The 23,866-nt window shown below is 32.6% G+C and overlaps 1 protein-coding gene across 1 annotated transcript; it reads left to right on the top strand.

The window, feature by feature from the left end:
* Positions 1-4,679: 4,679 nt before the first annotated feature.
* LOC116352631 (D-beta-hydroxybutyrate dehydrogenase, mitochondrial) lies at positions 4,680-23,515 on the top strand. The gene is made up of 11 exons (XM_031785362.1): positions 4,680-4,812; positions 5,495-5,555; positions 8,086-8,174; positions 8,247-8,430; positions 21,323-21,526; positions 21,967-22,009; positions 22,128-22,238; positions 22,344-22,418; positions 22,489-22,670; positions 22,759-22,860; positions 23,070-23,515. The coding sequence occupies exons 2-11, from the start codon at positions 5,547-5,549 to the stop codon at positions 23,226-23,228; spliced, it is 1,158 nt and encodes a 385-aa protein (XP_031641222.1). The 5' UTR covers positions 4,680-4,812; positions 5,495-5,546; the 3' UTR covers positions 23,229-23,515.
* The last annotated feature ends 351 nt before the right edge of the window (positions 23,516-23,866 follow it).

The raw sequence follows: 23,866 nt of genomic DNA, 5'->3' as shown, positions 1-23,866 counted from the left end.
GATTTTTATATAAAAAATACGTGTTTTTCTCTTCAAAACATCAAAATAGATTCATACCTATATTTTGTGAATGTTATTGCAGTAGACGGAAGTTTTTTTTCCTGAACAAATGTGGGCAAAGATGGAAGCATCGATAAACGAATTTGTAATTTAGTGATAAACGCAGCATAAAGTATGATTTTCATCTCATCGTAAATATTTACTGTAACGAGCCCGACCAAATTCATAAATCGTATGTACACGCGCAAAATGTCATTTGTGGTGATGGTAAAGCATTGACAACTGGATATTCAAAAAAATGCAATGAATTGAACCGTCGTTAGAAATCATTGTTGATGAAAATGGTTCACAGTAAAATATATAGTAGACGAAATTATTTTAAAAAAATTGGTAGTCGATTGGAGAAATGTGGTAGCGAAATTCAATGACATGTTGTTTTCTCTACACGATGATTTATGGGATATGAGTTTATGCCACAACCACATAGATGGTATTCTTGAAAATGTTTAAAATCGTTCTCATATACGCTTTTTTCTTGTTTATGTTTTTTCAAATGAAGCGGTAAACCGATTTATTAATGCATAATTATCTATTAGGACATATGAATTTTCAGCAAAATATCATCATTGAATAGAAAATACTTTCGCCTGTTGTGTAAAGCAACATAAACACCAAAACTCACACTTTCGGTATCATGATGTTATTTATAAATATAATAAGAGACACATCTATGAATTTATTTTCATACACGATGATGGGAAAGCGCTCGAGAAAACGGTTTGGCACTAAAGATCAAAACACCATTGAGTATGTTTATTTTAATTTCATATCAATCTACATTTTGCAATCTCATCGAGATATATTCAAGTGAATATTTTCATTCAATTGGTTTGGATGATTATTATCAAATAACTAAATGTTTACTTCCTGTGTCGAGAATTGCCTTCAATTTATCCAGATGTGTGATGAATATAGCGTATATATGTGTGTTTTTGTTTTTTGTGTTGTTCGAATTGAACGTAATCTAACATTCGAGATGTTGGTGTGAAATGTGTTGTGTGAAGAGAGCGAGAGAGCGAGCGAGCGAGTGAAAGATATCAAACACTAAATTTTTCAATTCAAAATCTCACCGTTCCCGTATGCGCGCCAACCATTTTTCGTCTCGTTTAAACACTTTCCTTGTCACCACTTTCGCTTTTTCGCGCGTTGCCCTTTATTATTCTTTTTATCATTTTCTAAATATAAATTAATGGCTATAGAGACTGTGTGTTTCTGACGAGCAAAGCAACGAAAATTTTTGGTACCAAAACTGAGTGCATTCTGACAGCAACGAAGAAAAAAAAAACGAGAAACAAATGAAAAAGTAAGAAAGTCTTGTATTCTGCTTGTTATTTGCCCATTTTCTCTCTTTTCTCCTTCGCGACACTTTTTCTACGTCGCATAATATTTTGTTTGCAAATCTGGTGACATTTACATGCAAAATGGGCTTATTTTAAGTAATATGGCACAATATTTACGAAAAGTACATTTTCCTTCGTCATTGTTGTTGATTGTGATCGAATAAAAAAAAATCATCAAATTGCCGGAGAGTAAATGAGAAAATAAAACAGATTTGATCAAAAACGACAAAAAACAGCTCAATTACAATTGTTTGCATTTGAATAACCTGATGGCTTTTTTCTGTATCAATTTACCAAAGATATAACGACGTTTACTGACTTTATTTACTTCGTTTTTATAGCTGTTTCATCATCAATCGATTTTGAATCAAAATGCACTCGTCAATGATCGACTTTAAACTGAACAAATACCATTTCAAAAGATAGCTATACTTTTATTGGATAAAAACGTGTAAAATAAATATATTACAAACGACAAAGTTGCAGCTTATATGTATTACGTATGATATCGTGCTTTACAAGTGCTCTTTGATTGATCATCTCTTTTTAATTTTTCATTCATACAAAACTGTTTATCATCACCGGGTGTGAAATATTTTTAAAGTATTCAATAAATTCGATTGAAATGACCGAAAATGGCACACTGAATCGTGGTATGTTGAGGTTCAATGCAAATGTGAATGCGAAGGAGTTTTATGCAAAAAGCATATCGAGTATATATGTTGATTTCAAAATCATTTGATCTCTTTTTTGCCTTTTATATAGTGTTTGTGGATATATGTGTGCTTATGATATCCCCATGGAATGTGATGACAGCAACCCATTTGGATATAACGAAATTTTACGCAAGACAACTTTTTTCTGCGAATTTTTTTACAAAATCTGTCCATTGATTTACCATTTTGTCACTGAATAATTTATTGTGACTTTTGCACCAATCACCAAATCAAATGCGGAGTGAAATGTATTGAAGCATTATCGACGCAAAAATGAAATCGCAAACAGAAAAACAAAATCAAAGACCAAAAATATCATAAAAATGATTATAAATACCAGATGTAAAAAAACCTTACATGTGTCATAATTAACGCACAAAATATCAAGATCTCGACCCAAATCGAATGGAAACTGTTAAAACGAGCGAACGCGCAAAATCACAATCTACATACACAAACAACAGAGTGATGTTTACCACATAATCGATAAAAATAAACCACACTAATCAAATTAACGAATAATAAATCATGGTGAAGTTTGATTTCCTTTTATCTATTTCGATGAATAAATCTTTTGAACTTCGACAGTTATACAAACGGTTATATGCGAATAGTTTTCTATATTTTGAGATATCATTTTGAAGCAAAATTAATCTGCGAAATGTTCTGCCATTATGGGCCAGATCTTTCGTTTTAATTTGAATAAATTTTTACACAATTACTGTTTCTACAACATTGCAAATGTCTGTGATTTAGGGGTCATAGAAACAGTAATTGTGTAAAATTTATTCAAATCTTGGGCTAACAATGCTATCCACATGGAGTATATGCTTTATTATTTTATGATTATGGGTTTCTTTTAACTTTTTTTTGTTGGGATTTTTGGCTTGGAATTCGATTACGATACAAATCTTGGATGGATGAAGATGTAAAATGATGTTTTGCTCGACAATTATGCGAATTTATTTATTTTTAGATGGTTGTCTTCATATATTATCAGTTAAATAATCTTCAAGCGAAAGAAGGCCCCTCACATGTAGATAAGCTTTGATAAAGCTTGCATTTTCATTTTTGTTATAATAAAAATTAAGAAGAAGAAAAAAATAGATGAGATGGATGTAAAATCCGTTTAAAGTTTTAATCGTGTACGTTAAATTGACATAATAATCAGTGGAGGAAAGAAAAAACGATGAACATGCGTTCAGTGGAATCCGTAAATATATAAATAAACCATCACTCAACACTGCACATAATGTCGATCCATGGCAGAGTTTATAGCAAAAATGGTGGGTAATATTCAGACCCGAATTTCAGACACAACGCATTATGGGAGAAAATGTAGATGTTATTTTTGATGTAGTCATGAAATACGATCCTATCGGAACCACCTCAATTGTGTTCATCGGCAATTAAGCGAAAATAGTTCGATTTGTTGCAGTTTTTGATCCTTCCATACCCCAAAGAGATTTTGAACGAACCCAATCGAGATGTCTGTCGATGCGTTTGCTTATGTCAATCATTTGTTCAGAATACCCTTGAAATAATACACTCCGTTAAATCTCTACTCTGTAAATCTATCTTAACAGATATAGTTTTTTTTTCTCTTGGAATGAGTGACACTCATACATGAGAGTATTACAGGTTAATTAAATAATTTGTCACAAAAAATCAAGCGTTATGCATGAACGATTACAATAATAGATTGAACGTAGTTTCGGTACAATAAATCATTGACATCATATCACATTTACTGTATCTGACATCTAATGGATATTAGTTTGCCTCCAAACGTGATTCACCTAGACGAAATTGTTATTTATGTGGCACAACAATGTTCAAGTCCGATAAATAAATTGTGTGCTTAGCTTGGGTGTTTCGTCGATCTAATTCATGCATCTCATATCGTTGGTTAAATGTATGCATTTACGCAAATGTTCGGTCACATTTTAGCATTTCATCTGCAGTCAATTAACTGTTCTCATACAATCGAAATACTCGTCTGCTCTTCTTTCATCTCTTGCCGATTCATATTCATATGTATAATAACGTGTTGAATTTTCTTATTTTTATTGACGTATGATATTCAGTGTTTCACACACCGATCATTTTTCCGATCGTTGTGAAGCGAAATAGACACAAAACGAACGATAACAAAAACTTCAAAATCCAATGAAATACCAAGAATATTCAATATATCTCTTCATTTAATTTCTCTCTTGTTAGTCTGTGAATCGAAAATGAAATTGCAAAAAATGTCGTGCATAAAGAACGACCTTTTCCAAAACAATCTGAAAGAGGACATGAGGTCTGACAAATTATATTAAAATTCAAAATATGAAACGATTAATGAAAATGTTGGACACTTCATTTCTACAGATGTCAATTATTTTTAATCGGTCATAGAATTTGTAATCAGCCAATATTGAAATCAACAATTTTACTATATCCGAAATGAGCCGAAGATTTTGTTTCTTTCAAATATTTCGTTCGATTTCGCGATTTTGCTGCTTCACGAATAGAGAGGAACAAAAGTAGCAGTTTCAATCCGGCTATACAGATTTCGATAGATATTCTGACACCGATCCACGAGAAAGGATTAAGCGTACGCAAATTGCGCGACGAGATCAGTATCGTGGCAAAGCTATAGTCGATAACATATAGAGAGAGAAACTAGTTAAAAGCAAACTTCACGTTTGGTAAAAGTTTGTTTGTTAAAAAAATTCATTTTTCGTTTTAAATTCTTTGAACATTCGATAATAATAATTAATTTTAACGGGTGTTTCGTATTTTTTCTCTCGTCGTCAGCCGATTATAGTAATCGCTGAAAATTCATTTTTCAATATTATTATTATTATTATTTTTATCGTCAGTCAGTGCATGTTGTAGAAATTTGTTTTCTATTTGTGTGCTAGCTGATTCCAGCGCCAATTAAACTGAGTGCTTTTGATTATTTTTCGATAAACTGTAATTACTTCAATCTGGATGGGACAAGCACGACACTTTTCCGTGTCACATATTTGCATATACATGTAAAATTATGCCGCCTTCCCACTTTGTAGTAATGTAAACGGTTTTTTGGCATGTTTTTTGTGTGATTTTATCAGTTTATTTTCAAGAGAGCAAAAAAGTTGAAAAAAAAAAAGAAATTAAAAAAGTATGGAATGGCAGAAAAAAAAATATTGAAAGATGTCGAATATTTTCCAAAAAGCTTAGAAATATACAAAATTGTCGAGTGGTTTTGTTTGTGTAACCTAAATTCAATTTGTTGGAGATGTACAGTTTTCAACTTATATCGCATATCCAGAATTACTTATTCACTTATTCATTATCTTGTTCGCTTTTCTCTCTCACTCTTCATATATTTATTTATTTATTTAGCCAAGTGAAAAAAAAATAAGGAAAGAAAAAACGACAAACTGTGTTGCACATCATGGTTTCGGTAAGTTTTAATAGAAAATTACTTTTTAATCAAGTGCCAATTTTTGCTTCGTGCATGCTTGGAAACTGAACTTCCTACATTTCGATAAACGTTTTCTAAATACTCGTCCAGCATTCACTTTTTTTAAGTAATATCTTCGCTTGATCTCTTTTTGGGATTTGTTCGCAATGCTTTTGGTAGTGATACAGATCGAAATTTTTCTAGTACTGTGTTACGTAACAGTGCAATCATTGCTAAAACACCACAAATTAGTTGAAGAGTAAAAGAGCAACCGGCTCTTTATGACTTTATTTGCATTTCGTAATCGTTTAGTGTGTGAGATTAATTATTTGTCATGTAGGCAAATGGAACATTTTGTAACTATAGTATTTATTGAAACGTCAGTTCGAAATAAGTTGTCACAATATGATATTTCCACTTTATTCAAAATTTGGTTCCGTTGATTTTGTTTCACAACAACAACGACAACCGAAAATCAGCTACACACATTTGATTCCGAAATACAAAATATAGCCATTTGTCATGATGTTATTTTTGGCATTCATATGCTTGGGCCGTGTAAAATTAAAAGAATCTTTTTTTATGCGCGCATTTTTCTTTTTTTCATTTAATCAAAAAAGACTACGTTTACATGAATGTTTGTCCAAAAGCAAAAAAAATCGATAATCAAAACCAATCAACAATAAAGTTTCTTAACCGGTAAAAAAAGTCATCCTTTGGCATGCAACGCACTTTTACAGCCGGTTTAAATCGCGCCATGTCTCGCGATATGCATGTATGAGTTGAATAAGCGAGAATGTGTGTCTACATAGTAATTGGTCATTTAATAGGAAAAAATTTATTTTTGGAATATTTATGTGGCGCATAGACTATTTTTGTCTTTTCAGCACTTGATTTTTTCATCTTTTCGATAAACACACTTAAAATTTCGACCGGACTTTTTCAAGACTGCTGTTTTGCCTGCAATCTTCGATCTATCTTAGCTAATTTATTTATTATTCTCTTTCTATCAAATTTCATGTCTCACTCTTTTCAATTGAGATTTGAATATTGGGTAAACAAAAATGAATGTGTCACACAAAGTTCATAAAATTCATTTTTATATGTACCAGCGTAAAACCAGCAAAACATATCTGGGCAGTGTATCAAACTCAAACATTCCGAATGTACAAACATCACATTGGCTATAATTAAATGCGATATTAATTGGTTTAACTTGGAATCGATCCCAAAGTCCATATTTTTATATTTGCAAGCCCAAAATTACAAAATAATTAGCAAAACATTTAATTTTCGATGAATTTTTTCCTCACATGTTTGTGCATCAATCAACAATTCGAAGAGCGTTTTGCATTTTTATTTTACCATTTTCCAAATGTACGCATTTATAATAATCAAAATAATGAAATAAAAACCATATGCAAAAACCAAACAATAAGCGGAAATCTATATATTTTTTGACGTAATGCCAAATGTGAATTGGTTAACCATTAACGCAGTCGTGCCACATCGAAAATAAATATATAAAAAAATGTGTGTGTGGATTTGCTCGAGTTCATGCGGGTCAAAGTTTTGCCTTTTGAATATTTGATTGCCAAACTGTGCGTGCGTGTGGTTTCTTTTGAATATGCCAAATACTGTTTTGTGAATAGTCAACTTTTGGTCGCGCTAACGACTCACTAATCGAATAATATATGTTCAAAGACACAACGAACAACAATTATTTTCTATAAATAGATATTCTCAAAACACAAGCGCATCAATCTTTTCGGGTGAGCATAGTGATTTTTGGAAGAGAAAAGAGATATGTGTGCCTCATAGCCCGAATAAATAAAATATGAATGTCAAAATATGCATATAGTGAGTGCATGTGTTTTTTTGTTGTTGAATTAATTAAATTTCACTTATCTTTTTTCATTATTTTTACAACATATCTGTACAGACATTATATTGAGATATTTTCAGCCAGATGAATCAGCTCAGCCAGAGATTGTCAGGAGTGATTGCAGCAATGTAAGTATAACCATAACAATCACTTCTATTGTTTTCACTCAATTTCAGTTCCTGACGATATCTGGCTGAGCTGATTCATCTGGTTGAAAATATCTCAATATAATGTCTGTATCTGTGAAATTTGGCTTTAAAAAAATATGCGAGAATCATTTGAATGACAAAAAAGAAGTTTTATTGAAACGAATAGATAAAATTTGCCCGATAAAAAAGTGAATGCAAAAACAAAATTGAATTGCAAATAACATGCTGTGCTATGTGCCATTCAATAATTGTATTATCCATACTATCTCTTAAAGCAATCACATTTTTCTATTTTTCGAATGTACCACCCCTTAGAATGTACATTGCTAAGATGTCGAAATCGCTAACAATGCTTTTGGCGAATATTGAACCCATTTGGCTCTTTTTTTGTTTTCATTTGTTCAACATCTTTTTTCGACTAACTATTTTCGATCGTGTTACAACAAATGTATTAATTGCTTTTCATTGGTTTATTTCGCTAAAAAAAAATATGTAGAATAACGATATGCGCCGTGCCTCGCTGAGACGAGGATCCTTGAGACGTGGTTCGGTACGTCGCTCATCATTGGTACCATCATCCACTAGGTATATATATATATATATTTATTTATTGAATATGACGATTGGATACACCATAGACTAACCATCCAACTATAGTTTAGATCTGCCATGGGATATTTTAGATCGTTTATTGATACCAATACTCTGCTGTCACGCCGCGGCAATCGTTTTATCTGGCATTTTAAATTCGCTCCACATTTCGGACGTATCGACATTAACATTGTTCGCCTGGTTTGCTCTATCAACAGGTGGAGCTATATTATTTTATCATCATTTGAAGGTATGTTCCCTTTTATATTATATTTCATTTGCGTTTCTTTGTTGTTTTTGGTTTTTGACCTTTATGATGAACACAACAATGTGGATTTCATCAGGTTAACTGATGTTTTTCAAATTATTTTCAACAATGTCGCGTTACTTTCATGCCATAATCAAATTTTTCAATGTTTGATCCCAACCATTAATCGTCTCAGACTATGTGCAAATCAAATTATAGACGTCCGTCTATCATACGTATTGAATTTCTCTTGGCATGGTTTTTATCGGTTTTGGCTACACTTATATTATCTGCAAACATTGAGCATGCAGCATTCTGAAGTGAATAAAATGAAAGGTAAACGTATATTTAAAGTATGGAAATTGATATCGAACGAAGAAAAAAATCGATAAAAGCTTCATATACATACGATCGAGTAGACGGGCGAACTAGATGGAAATCAATTCAATTATTTTTCCACACCAAGGTTATACATGTTTTCATGAACAAACTTGTCTTAATGTTAATCTTATACTTTATCATCATACCGAAAGATTTTTAATGCGTTCAAAAAAACTATTTAAATTAAAATTTTAAAATCGATAAGAGTGTAAGATTAAAGTGTATCATAAAATGAACCTATACATATCAGGATTTTTCACACCTTTACAAAATCAAACCAACAAAATAAGTTCATCTATTAGTAATTTTTCACATTTAATTGTGTATTGCACAGTATGTTGAGTGTGTAGATTTTTGGAAATACTTAACATCATGTGCAATATTCTAGAGCTCAGCATTTGATGAAGGCACTTTTGAGTTAAAGAAAAAACGACAAAATTGATACATGTATAAAAGAAATGTTGAATTTTTCAAAAAATTGCAAATATTGGATATATTCCTGACAGCTAGTCACCATGCCATTTGAAACTCTATCTCCTTATTTAAGATATTACTGGCAACGTAAAAAGAAGATAGAAATATTGTTAATAAAAGGTGAAACATGTGAAAAGGCAACGTTGAACATTTTGCGTTGAGCTAGGAATGCTGGAAAAAAAAAGAAAACCCAATTCGGCATCAAAATACAACAGACATTCTGAGCAACAAAAAAAAAACGTTCGACATTTACACACACATACACGTATTTATTGTTGTCACTTTTCGCGCGCACATATAAATGTATGCAAACGGAGCTTATTGCTAAAAATAGAACCGAATTGATTTTCCTTATTTCATTCACGTACAAGTACATGTCGCCCTGATCAATGCTTTTATGTGACGTGATGTGATAATATTGTTGCTCCTTCCCTTATTCGTTGGCTTTTCTTCATTCAGCCAGCCAATTCTCCTGTTTCAGCCATGTGTAAAAGTGTATTACATTTGGTGTCTATGTACACCAATAGGTATCCGTTCGCACGTAAACAAACCAAACGAACAAAGTACAGGTTCGCGTGCAGAAAAAAGTTGACGCTTTCTTTTTCGTTTGCCTTTCGATCCACAACGGTTTTGTCAAGTTGTCGGTAAGCACTTTAAACATTTACTGGAAATTGTGGGTGAGTTATGCGCTCACTTTGCTATTGTCATTTTTACCAAAACATTTCGAGAGAATTTCCTGAGAATTACACTATAATTCCATGTTCTTACACATGTGCATGGAATACAACGCAAAAATCAAATATCGGCATGCTCTAAATTATTGCGATCAACTGGACATTTGCGCAATGAACAATAGCAACCAGTGAGAATTGATTCCAGGAAAATGTGGTCACGAATGGACAAAATCATTCAATGCACTTACTGTAGAATGTTGACGACGTGACAAATTCAATATTGAAATTTTCGCTGTTGTCTTTCAAGAACTTTGCGTTGTGGATAAATAAAAGGCCTACGTAGAATAGTGAATTGCCAAATGGAAAATCAGAAGAATAAACACATAGAGAGAAAATTTTCTCTTTTGTTGCTCTCTATCGTTCATTGCGTTAGTGCATTCAGTGTCACGTTCATGGACATTATTTTGCTTATTTTTGATGTAATCCAAAACACAGTCTTTTTTTTTTTGTTATGAAGAAAAAATCAGGCACGAGCAACAAAAAAAAATGTGAAATAAGCTAAAAACATTATATATTTTCGTGGCAGATGGAAAGTGACACGCATAAAGTGTGGCATACATATCGTCTTTTTATCATCAACACACACACAGGTTAACTTTATACACAACGGCCGCAAATATACGGTAGAGTCGTGTCGTTCCAAGTCTCTTTCTGTGTTTGAACCATTAACGCTTTGCCCTGCATACAATACTCTACGGAATAGCGAATACACTTATTACTTTTTTCGCTATTATATTTACCTTTATCTTCATTCGTTTGTCATTTTGGATCTACTTTCTTTTTATTTTTCTCGCCATCCGTGCAATTCCAAACGAGAAAAGAAACCACTTCGGTAAGCTCATTTTAAGCCAATACAATACAGCGTATAGAACATCCGATTAGCATGCGTACATCTTATTATTGACGGAAAAAGCAATTCAAATGCATTTATCATATTTTCGTTGTTGCTTGGATGCTTTTGTTCGGTTGGCGTCTGCCTTTTTTTTCCTCTTTATTTTACGTTTTTACGTATGTGAAGAAAATGTAATAAAATTGAATAATAAAATGGAGTTGTAAAATGTGGTTCAATCACACACCAAGACGGCAGAATTTCCACAGGGAGAAAATATGCTGTTGACTCATAAAATCAACTGAGTAAACCGTATTTTTTTGTCTTCGCTTTTCGCACACCAAAAGCAGTTAATAAAAACTCCGACGCAAAATACGCACGCAAAAAAAACCTAAACAATGTTGACATTTTCAAATACTGCCTCGTAATGATTACTTCAAGTAATGCATTACAACTGACTCACAGAGAGAAAAATAAACAGAAATAAATCTTAAGATATAATTATCAAGGACAAGACGAGTTACCATTTTAAAAATAGATCTACAAACATTGAAGGTAACAAACAAATGAAATTATTGAATGGAATGTATAAAGGTATGCAGGAAGAAAAGAGTATGTACTCAGGTTGAGAAAGGAAATCTTCCTAAAATATTATAGATATTCAATTCAGTTATTATATGAATTCGGTGCCTTTTCTATTCTCATTGCAAAGAACAGTGGGAATTAATGCTCTAATATCCCCAGTTGTATCATTAATTTTCAAAAGCTAACAAACTACTATTTAGAGAATTGCATCCCTAGTTACTACGTAAACATCCAAACGTCAGCAAAGCGATTCTTATATAATTGTCCCATTTTAATAAATTACTTTTGGTGAATTAAAAAGTGTGCAAAATGTCTCGATGATAAATGTTGATGAAGTTAACACATTTAGTACGACAAACCAAAAAAAAAAAATACCCAGGTGACTAACACCTGGCACTGAATGTCACCATGTTGTGTTATTGAATATGTTTCAATTTTTTTAAATACCAACGCAAATACCCATGAAAGAGCAATAAATTATTTATATTTTCTTACATATCCATTTACCATTCCAGATCGAAATATATCTCCACCAATAATTATTTTTGTACAATTATATTTTTGATTTCAATTTTTGAATAAAAAAGAATAATTTTGTCACCAATGATTCTTCATTGCACATATTAAATGTATGAATATAACTCGAATAACAAAAGAGAAAATCTGTTTTTTTTTTTTTTGTAAAGATTTCAATGAATCAAATGTTTTATAATGTCTGTATCATATGAACTGCATTTTAATAAAAAAAAAAATTCAATCGCAATTGAAAGAAAAAAAAAACAATAAAAAACCCACACTCAAAAATAGTGTATTGAAAAAACAATTGCAGAACATTGTGGAGTCACGCACAATCAATGATGCAATGTAGTGGACCCAATAACAGCTTCATTAGATTACTTGAGAAAGTTCGAAACTATTTAAATTTCACAATTAGCTTCAAAACGATCGAAAGTTTTTCGAATATAGACGACAATGTGAAGAAACTAGTAACCATCCAGGGTCGTTATAGCACACCAAGTGAGATAAAGTTGAAAGCTATTCACCAAATTGCACATCAAACCAGTTGTCTCTCCGTCTCTCTCTCTTCAATTCTAGCATTCATTATACAACGCACCCACGCATAACATGTTTCTTAACGTTGTTGTGTTATCCTCCTTGATGCGGGAGTGTGTTTTCTCTTTATTGTTGTATTTCGTTTTCATTTTTGTGCATAAGATCCGTTCGTGCTTGAATCGTCGACATCGTTGTTCTTGTTGTGGTCGTCGTCGTCGTCTCATACGAAAAGAGTCAAATTCGAGTTCCGATAACAATATTTTTCAACGAAATGTGTCCTTCGTTTTTATTTTATTTTTTTATTCTCTTAAGTAGTTCTCTCTGTTCAAGTGTTAAAATTTTCGGCATCAGACATAACTACAAAGTCAAATAAATCACCCACATAAAACGAAACTAACAACTGAAAAAGTAGATAATTCTTTTCGGTTAGGGGAACGGGATGCGACGGAATGAATGAAAGACAAAAACGAGACAAAAATGAAACTAGGTTTCTCTTTTCATTTTGCGAAACAAGGAACAATGCTTCCACATGAGCATATTTATTATATTGAATGAATTGACTCGCCGGATTAGATTACAATAAGAAGAAGAAGAAGAAGAAGAAAAATATTTTACTCATGGTATTACGATGAAATTTTTTGGCTAAAAACAATTTAAATGTATGTTTAAAATATCTGTAAATTTAATAAAATCAAATCGAATATTGAATGACAGTAAAGGAAGTATTACAAACACTCTGAGTATATAAAAGTACATATAAATCATTCATATATAGATGGTATTTGCCAAAATGCATTAAGACACTACACAATCGAAACACCACAATTTTCTTTTCTTGTCAACCGATTATTTGTTTGTTTTTTTTTTTCTCTTTTTGAGTTAAGAACCTACATGCGATCCTTTTCACATGAATCACATTCTGTCTGACTTGACTGTAGCCATTTCCATGTATCGTAATCATTGTATGCGCTCGAAAAGATTGTGCTCTTTTCTTTCTCTTTTCATTTTACAATTTGTCATTATCATTGAAAAGAGAGAGAGAAAAAGAGACCGAGTTGAATCTATCAATAAAAAGGACATGTTTTTAATCGAAAGAGAAGAATGTTGGAGCCAATTTTATTTGTTCAATTGTTTCAATACAATTCAATCAATATATATAGATAACATCGAATCGTTGCATCGAGTGTTGATTGCTCATTTTAAAATTTCAAAACTAAATACATTCATACGTCGAAATGCATAATACACAAAAATGGGTGTTCATCATCTGTTGTTTTGAAATTTGCTCAATATTGATGCTATGAAATTAGAACCATGACATTGACACACAAGTTCAAAATCACCTACGGTTTTGTTCGTATTTGATTTAATAGATAATTTCGTAATTGCTGTGCATTCACAATCGTATGCATAACCTAGATTTTCCATCGTGCAATTCCATGGCTTTTACAATTTCGCCTCGAAGCGCATTTCGCCTACACAATTTTCATTTATGAAATATTCGAACATACAACCACGGCATGCTATAGGATGCAATATACAACATTTACGTTGCAATTAAATTGCTGAATTTGTGCGTTTTCTATTCAAACTTTGAATTAGTATTAACCTATGAACACCCACGACCAGTGTTGTTGTTCGTTCGTTCGTTCGTCCGTGATTATGAAAAACTGTTCGTTGGATATGACAATTTTTTTTGTCTTTCGTAACTTAATCATTTGTTCAATCGCAAAGTTTTTAAAACTTGTATCTCTCGTACATATTATAGGTGGATATAAGCTGAAAACATTAGAAAGATGTTTTCTTTTGGTCCCCTTGTCCAAAAGCATACACTAAAAACACAATTAAGTCATAAATTATTAGCATTTGAATGTGCTCGTACCAATTCAAGCAAATAAAAAAATACATTTTACTTTTTACCCTATGAGTTTTCTTCCACATTTATCATATGTGTATGACTGAGAATGGGGAAGGGTTCTCATATAGGTATTAACGCCAAATTGCTTTTAGAGTTGAGTAATAGTTGAAAATTGAAAAGAGATTTTTGATTTTACTCGAATTTACAAAGTTGATTACGAGAGAAGAAGAATTTTGCTCAGAAAACCCCTAGCAAATCGAAAGTGTCTCATCGAAATTGCCTGAGAACCCTCCGAAGATCAAGACCGGTTCTTGCTCATGGAATTTTCGGTTTTGAACGAACGAACGAACAAATATTTTAGTGTCTAAAAACGTAACAATAGTTTGAATTTTCATCCTTTTAAAAATATTCGCCCCGAATACTAAAAGGTATATGAATGTAAATTATCATAACATGCTCATGCTCATGCGATCATTGTATATACATGAAGCTGTACAGTGAAAATTCGGTACGCTATTGTATTTTACGCGTTTTAAATTCTTGAGGCTTCTATTTTTGTTTCGATAACATTTGTGCATTACAAAAATCTGTCACATAAATAGAGTCGAAAGCGTACAAACGACGCAGGATCTACGCTCAATGCTCATAAATGACAGTAAGTGGTTTCTTGGTTGAGACCAAATTTATTTTACCTAGCAATTATTGTGTTGATGAAGACATTTCTAAAACATTCAAGTATACAAATTATTAAACGAGTTCATTCAAACAACACTTAATGTCACGAAACAATTAAAACGGATTTCCAATGCGTTTTCAGTTGTTATGGTAACGTACGTAATGCTAATTAAAATTAATTCGAATAAACTTTTTCTCGGAGGAGAGAAAGCTGATCTATTCATGAATGTATTTCATGGCTGCGTATGCATGGATAATTGCGAGAATCTATTTGATTTTGTATGGCGTGATTTCCACTCATACAGATTATCCCATTTTGGTGGCGCATATGTATACAATTATACAATTTGTTGGTCGCATCCATGGCCTTACTGCATCATCACATTTTCTTATGCATACACCTTTGGCTGGCAAACGCATTTTCTATGCATTTTTACCAAAAATTGTTGTGGCTATCAAGCTCTATCTTTTCGATGCTATCATATAAAATGTATTTGTTTCTTTTTATCTATTGAAAATATCGAGAGGAGAGTATGTTTTTTTCAGACATTACTCAGCCATAAGCGCTGAATAACATACTCTCTTCTCGATATATTCAATAGATATGCTGTTGAATGGTTTTAATAGGAAACATAAAAAGTTCCTCATTGATGTCAAACACGTTTATTCACATTTTTATTTATAATTGAAACCATTAACCTTACTATAGAGTCTTCAGGCAGACTCATGTGTTAAAAAAATGGATGGAGATTATTGATGTTTCGAGAAATACGCATCTACATTTTTATTTTCTTACCATTTTATGTATTTCAGATATATCTAGTAGAAAACAGTTGAAATGACAAAGTTTTGGCGAAAAAGCTGAAGAAAAAATGCGTGGAATAATTTTGAAAAGTTGTACTATGTGTTTGAAGAGACGTTATGCATAAATTGTTTCTGTTTAAGCTTACATGCTTATTCACATAAATACATGCGCAAATAGTAATCTAATTTCATATTAAATGTACGCACATCGTACATGCAACGCATTTCAAATGCTCATATTGCTTGCGAATAGCATATCTTATGTTAAGCTGTCAACATATTTATGGTACTCACAACCGAATCGGTTTTCCTTACGCAATGGGGTCTGTAAAATGATTTGTTACCATCTGTCTTATACAGTATATTGTTGTAGAAACAATCGTACATACAGAAATAAAATTTTAATCAATACATGTTTTGAATGCTCACTATTTCAGTAACCAACTTCAATGTGCATTTCATTCATTGTTCAAGCAAAACTTTACTTAGTGACGCCGCAATCAAAACAACCAAAAAAACCTTCACATTTGAATTGTAAATAAAAAAAACTTTATCCATTGGAAAGTTGTGTTCATTTAAACTGATTCTATGACGAAATTGAATGTATCAATATACTTTCTCTTCATTTGGTGGAGAAGATGGTAGCAATAGACGGAGAAAAGAGAGTAAAAGAGTGAGAGAAAAAAAGATGGTGAACAAAAGATTATTGGGATGTGGAAATGGGTAACGGTGAACCGAGTTATAAAACTGAGTTCGCTGACTATCGATAACTTTACCGTTAGATGTTCAACAGTGAGAAAATCAGACTTAGTTTTAATCTCAGTGGTATTCTCTTTTGGCCGATTTTAACGAATCAAACCAAAACACCCACGATGGATACTATATGCGCACTTGATCTACAAATATAGTTCAGTGTTGTGAATTTGTGTTAAAAAAAGTAAATCCATAAATTGTATCGATAGTCATGGATGTTGGTTGATGGTTGGTGCTGGTGCATTCACATTATCTTGCCTCTGGCAGCTAACGAAATACTACCTAATTCCGTGGATTATAAATATAACATTCATATTGACTCAGCCACATTATCGTTTTCACGTACAACCAACACACGTATTCAATTTACTTAATGTGAAGGGATTTTGGTTTTTGCACTTTTCATCAATGCTTTCACTTCATTTATTCCATAAAATACAACTTTGTATGTACAATATATTTATTTATTTGTTGATTGTATACGGTTGGGTGCAGTAGCTGTAGTTTTAATCGAGAAATGTGAAAGAAAAATAAATAAACAAGAAAAACATTTAATGGAATACACTATGAAGACAAAAGTGAACATATTACACTCATAGGTAAATATATGGGGGGTTTTTTTCAGTTCGTTCACATACTTTCGTACGACATTGCTACATTCAACTAAACTAACTTTTGAGTACAGTTCACAGCACATTTTAATTCCAGTATACTTAAAGGACAGAAAACCATAATGATTCTATTGGAAAAACTCATGTTACCAGTTCCAATCAATTTTCCCGTGGTTACGTTCATGTTCATATTAAAAAAAAAAATATTTTCAAACAAGAAGTATTTCCAACCACGAAAATGACAACTAAATTCAATTACTCTTTCAAATAGACAAAAAACAAACGTTTTCTTTACATATCCCAAAAGAGAAAAAAACCACATTTAGCATTGACTGAAAGAAAGAGATTTTGTTATTTGTTTCTATGACTCGAAATCAAATTTGTAGTTTTGATTCAATTGTGATGTTAGCCGTTGGTTACAACGGAAAAGTTCTGAAAGCATTTTCTAATTGTTATTATATTGATGCGGCAATCGTCGATAGTTGGAGATAACTTAAATATTTTGCTACGTCGGAATATTGTCATTCGGATGTGCAGAATCCGAACAATGGAAGAATTCTCAGAAGCTTTTTTTATACAGCAGCCAAAAAAATGAAGAAAATGCGGGAATGTGCTTAAACAAGGTAGTCGCATTTAGGGTGGATTCCATTGTAGTGTGGAAAATATCCATTACAATTGCACAAAGTTTATTTTGTTTGTCTTTTGTTTCTTAATTTTCATGCAGAATCGTTGTTTGTTGATTGAAAAACTGATTAAAGGATCAAATACGATGTATGCCATCCTCTTTTGAAAACACTTGGAAAATTAAGATTCATCGCGTACAAGAGAATATCCGAAAATGGTGTGGCCCGCGGGGAGATGATAATTCATTGTATTTGAAAACAAACTAACACTATTTGTGTTTGAGTGTTGCAATACATTGCTGATGAAATATTATCATCACATTTATTTGAATCAACGAATTAATGTGAATGAACCGCTCGAAATCCACGGAGATCCAAGGAGATGTATTATGTGGCATACAATTTTACTTTATTCAACTCACACACTTTATGCCGAAACAATATTTGAACGATTTTTGCCTGTTGTGCAGTGCGTGCACAATGAAAAGATGTTTGCTGTTGTTTTCCATTTCATGTTGTTCACATATATACAATATAATATATATATTATAATATCAAGACCCCAATTTTCTGGGTCACCTGATGAACACTACGCATTTTCTTGTGTACACAGTCCGCATTTAAAGTTTCATCAGTTTGAAAAGAAAATCAGTAGGCGTACTGTATAATATGCCGTTAGCATTGGATATATCTATGAATGTTGAGACAGAGAGAAAGGAGACAAATGGTTTCTTATGCGAGTTTACCTTCATTTGAGCTAAGGCGCATTGTCATTGTTACTTAAAATGAGCCACCAAGTTGACACGCACAAACAATTGAACGGAAGATAAAATAAAATCGGAGAGATAGATGGAGATGAAAAGAAAAGCGGGAAGAGTGGGGGGGTAGAGAAAGTAATAACAACGAAAATGTGATTAAAATGAATTACCTAATGTTAAGAGTGGACCTTTTTTGTTGAAACAAAAAAAAAAGCATCGAAGAACTGAAAATGTTCAACACACAAGTTATTAGGGCTACACATAAAAACATAGCATAGCATAACGACGCATAGTCATGGATGTACGACCAAACAAATTTTTTTTACCTGGCCCAACAATGCCAAAGCAAGATGATTGTATTTTTACGGTTGCACAAAGCTCACACAGCAGGTGATTGAGCAAATAATTTGGAAAACAAGGACAAAAGAGATGTGTTGCGAAACAGTAGCAAAAACATAAAATACAAAAGAAAGAAATTATAATTCACCGAAGTGAATGGAAGAGAAGTTAAATGATCACAGCTAGGATATCTGGCGATTCAATATATTCAATGAGACTACTTCGATTTTATACGAATCAACCAACAATGACAGATACAGCGACATTGACGATAACAGTAGTTGCTGAATTGATAAAAGTAATTAATGTTACGATAGCACATATTGTTCATACAAGTGATATGTAGGTGCTGCCTATTGATTATTATCAAATAATTTCAAAACTCTATTGGGCGCTCAAAATAAATTGAATATGTTCATGAGATACGATCGTTTATTTAAATGAATGCCCACATCAATAATATAGTATATATTTGAAGAACTCAAGCGATTCCATATTCGATTGGATGAGAATAAACGTGGGAATAATCAATTGCAATAATATGTACTCAAGTCTTTTTTGTAACATTCCGAATAAGTTGATTAAAATCTACGGTATTATTTGAAATTGTTTGGAAAAATAAAAGGATTTCAACAATATTTTACCACAGCGTTACAAATTCCCACTTTCATTCTCAACGCATACGCATTCCGATTTCAGACCATGCATGATGATAGAATCAATTTTGATTAGATATGCTAACAATGATGGAAAATCGAAGCTTATCAAATACTAAATGACCAATCAAAAACGAAAATTGAAAACATAACAATCGGTAATTTAACAAAATATATTGTACGTTATGCGCGCCCACTGAACAAAGATTTAATGAACAAAAAGCACATTATGGAATATTTTCTCTTTTTTTGCCTGTTGCCTGCTTCGTTACATAACAAAATGATGTTTCTGCAGGCGCCATCTGAATATAAGATCCGAATGAAAAACACGGACGAAAATCTAATTGAACTCTAATTGCCTATGTAACTTGTAGCTGAAAAAATTCAAGTTTGAGTGTATAGCTCCCATACAAAAATGGTAAAAGTCATTTTTTTGGAAATGGAACATTTTTGTTTTAATTTCAAACATTGTAAATCTTCCGTACAAACAAATAACGCTCGAAGCTCATTTAGGTTCCATTCAAACATCATTTCTATTACTGGGTGGGGCTGACGGCATAAGCTTCTTTTCATAAACTATATAAAATGCATATATTTAACAAACATTAAAAATTAATTCACTTTTGCAGAAATTGAAAAATTATGCAGAGAAAATTCGCCCGGATTAACCTGATATGGCTAATCAGCGGGGGAAAAAAATCTAATATTCTTAACATAAGTTATAAAACTTTACCGTACATTGACATGTTTGCTCATGCGGCTCAAATTCGGAAAGTTTATCTGTTTTAATTGATTCATCACGTGATAGGTATAGATATTTGTGCATTCGATGCTATGAAGCATTGAAATTCAACGGAATTTCGAACAACAAATGCAACAATATATACAAATTAGAAGACAGCGCCAAACCTCTCGCACGCCAATCAAGTTCAAAGTTTTCCACTAAAACAACGCGTTCACTGAACATTCAATGCTATTAATTTATCTCACTCATAGTTTGTAAGACAACCAAGAATTGAAAATAACAAAGTGAGCAAAGCTATTTCTCATATATTAAAGCCACCTCAATGGAATTGTTTGTTGCTCGAGAATGTATATAATGATTCTTGTGTGACTCAATGCGATGTATGTATGTATGTATGCGCTTGGACATAACGGTGTTGCATACTATTGCATGTCTTCGGGAGGATTCTCAATCACACAACGTGTATGGTTTTGTGTTTTATTGCGGTTTGTCATGTGTTTAAGGTCAATTTACCTCAACAACTTTTATAACGATTTTACAACGATGTGTTAAACGCACGTAATTTTGAAGAATTGTCTATGGTCTACGTATCGGATATTGAACCAACTTAGGGAGTGGTGGAAAAATTAAAAACACCACCGATTTGATTCGTTGAATTCTCTCTCTCTCAATTTCGCTCGTCGTATCCAACGTCATATATTCTAACAGGTGCAGAATTCATAACAAACTGCAAAGACTTTATTTGAATTGTTGTTTTAGCTTAAGTTAAACAACAACGTTTTCAATCGCGGTGGAATGGAAAACGTGAAAACTTTTTCTTAATGGAATTGGTATACTTTATCATAGGTAAAAATGAAATTGATCTATTTCGATAAGTTTTTTTTAAAATTGGATTGCCATTTCAACCAATTCCAACGAAATTATTCGATATCTCTTTCATTCACTCATTTTCTTTTCTTATTTTCTTGCATTTCTCTCGTTTGATTGCACCCTCTTTTGCCACGTACACACACAAAGGTATCTGCCAGTGGAAAAGCTATTTTGATCACCGGTTGTGAGTCACCGCTTGCATGGTGCTTGGCTCGTAAACTTGATGAGCTTGGATTCACAATTTTTGCTGGTTTTACAAAACGTAGCGGCTGCAGTGATGCTGATTTATTGAAAGAAGAATCGTCGGGACGGACAAAAATTTTACAACTTGACGTAACTTCGGAGACGCAGGTAAGAGAGAATAATACACAAAGACGAAGCAAAAAATAAAAGAAATTCTCATAATTTCTGTCGAAGCAATAAAGAATATTGAACAAAGTTTTCGCTCGCTTTGCTCTCCTTGGACTTTTTGGTGCTTCATCCATTCTAGCGTGGATAATAAGCGCTTAAATTTGATAACTGTATGCAAATACACATTAAGTGTTGTCTGTTCAACATCCAACCAGACAATGCCCATCAAATTTATGTACTTTGGACGGCAAAAATGCGTGTGTAATGACTAATTGCTTCAACAAGTTTGTGATTGCATGAATATTTATTTACTTTCTTGCATCAGCTCACTTTTTATTCAAGTTTCAACATTCAATTTAAAATTTTGTTCACCATGAGATGACGGCCTTGACGCGAATGGTTATCAATTTCATTGTTATTTCTTTTGCGAATCATTTCAGATGCTTGAGGCCTCTCTTTATATATCGGAACATCTTCCAGATGGTAAATACACAAATGTCTTGAAATAACAAAAAATGGTGAAACTAAGATTAAATTCTGCTTAAAGCTGAGATTTTCGAAAAAATAGGAAATTATTGATATGTTCGATTGCTTTAATAAGGTGCTGCCGGATTATGGGCCGTTGTACATTGCTCGTGTTGGGTAGCTCTTGGCGAACTTGAATGGATTCCATTTGCTGTTCTCCGTAAATCAATTGACGTTAATTTGCTTGGTAAGATTTTTGTGAAATAACGATGTACTTATAAACAAAACTCACTAGTATGTCGAGATTTTAATGATTTCACTTGAATTCATTACTGGAATTTATCTTGTACAGGTGCTGCCAGATTAACACAGATCTTTTTGCCATTGGTTCGTCGTGCAAATGGTCGCATTGTTTTCGTTTCGTCGGGTATTCATTGAAAATCTTCATGACACAATCGCATTTTTTAATTTAAATTAAAATTTAATGGATTTTTCAGCTTTGGCCCGTGTACCGGCACCTATTAGAGGCGCACAATGTGCTACACAAGCAGGTATTGAACAATTGGCTATTTGTTTGCGTCAAGAGCTACGACCACGCGGTGTCGATGTTTCGATTGTTGCCGCCGGCGAATTTGCATGTGGAACGGCTTGGCTATCAGAAGCATCTATGTTGGAACAAGTAGGTGTTAAAAAAATTTCCCGATAAAAACTCTCGAAATTTTAGATTATAATGGTTTTTTCTTTGCTATCTAACACATCATTAATAGGCTCGCAACATGTGGAGCCAATTAACTGCAGAACAGAAAAGCAACTATGGTGAAGATTATTTTGAACGTGCCCTTCGAAGCCTCGAAAAATATACGGAAAAGGTAATTAATACTTGTACAATGTACATATATATGTGTGAGTAGCTGATAATGTCAAGAATGGGATATAGCTTATGGGAATTTCTGTAGGCGATTTCAAGAGATTGGATTTTTTTAGTCATGTTCATTCTCAGCTCGTACACATAAATATTATATAAAATGGTGCAAAATGTTTCAAGGGACCGCAATATATTTTCGATCCTTAATTACAGGAAGCCGATTTGGGTCCAACAATTCGTTGTTTGGTTGATGCTTTGGTTCGCACATGTCCATTATCACGTTATACACCAGTTTCTACCGGGGAAAAGTTCCAGTGCTTTGTCGCCGAACACTTGCCACGTTGCTTTTATGATGCCATTTATGGCAAATAAACATCTTAAATCCATATTTTTGTAGCCACAAAAGAGTAAAGGAATGAAAGTGAAAAAAGAAGAGAGAGCGAGAGAGAGAGAGAGAGAGAAAAAGAAAGGAAGAAAATGGATAAAGATAGAAATAAAGGAAAAAAGAAATGAACGACTATATGTCATGAAAGTTAGTTTCACAACAAAAAGTAATTGCATTTGATCTTTTCACATTATTTTTGAATTATATTATCCCCCAATTGATAACAATGTTCTGAGATTTTTTTTAAAAATAAAATGAACATAATTAGGCGGAATCGTTTGTTGTTTTATTTTCTTTATGCATACATCAAAACCACTTTGGACGTGAATATCATCACCATTGCTGAATTTTCTTTCACATAAATTGATTAACAACTTAATTCGAAATATCCATTGGCCAAGTGATGTACGACCATTCGTATAGTGCTTTTAAAGGCATTAAATTAAAGTCAAAGTTAGTTTCTCTTTTTTACATTCAATGAAAGAAATTTCAATGGGAAAGCTTTTCTAGGTCTTGATTCAATTAGTTTGCAAATAAAAAAAAAAACTAACAAGAACTACAGCTATACAATATTTTGACTGTGATGAAATTGTTCAGTTTCTTGTATCGACCATGAATTTGCATG

This window comes from Contarinia nasturtii, unplaced genomic scaffold (genome assembly GCF_009176525.2).
Source record: "Contarinia nasturtii isolate CC-2019 unplaced genomic scaffold, AAFC_CNas_1.1 Cnas_scaffold_187, whole genome shotgun sequence".
NCBI classification, from domain to species: domain Eukaryota; kingdom Metazoa; phylum Arthropoda; class Insecta; order Diptera; family Cecidomyiidae; genus Contarinia; species Contarinia nasturtii.
The sequence above is the reverse complement of the archived record's forward strand: the minus strand, read 5'-3'. Positions and strand labels throughout refer to the sequence as shown.

Coding starts and splice junctions, on each gene's coding strand:
- LOC116352631 (XM_031785362.1), top strand. Junction 8,431..21,322: donor TATTTTATCATCATTTGAAG/GTATGTTCCCTT, acceptor ACACACACAAAG/GTATCTGCCAGTGGAAAAGC. Junction 21,527..21,966: donor ACGTAACTTCGGAGACGCAG/GTAAGAGAGAAT, acceptor GAATCATTTCAG/ATGCTTGAGGCCTCTCTTTA.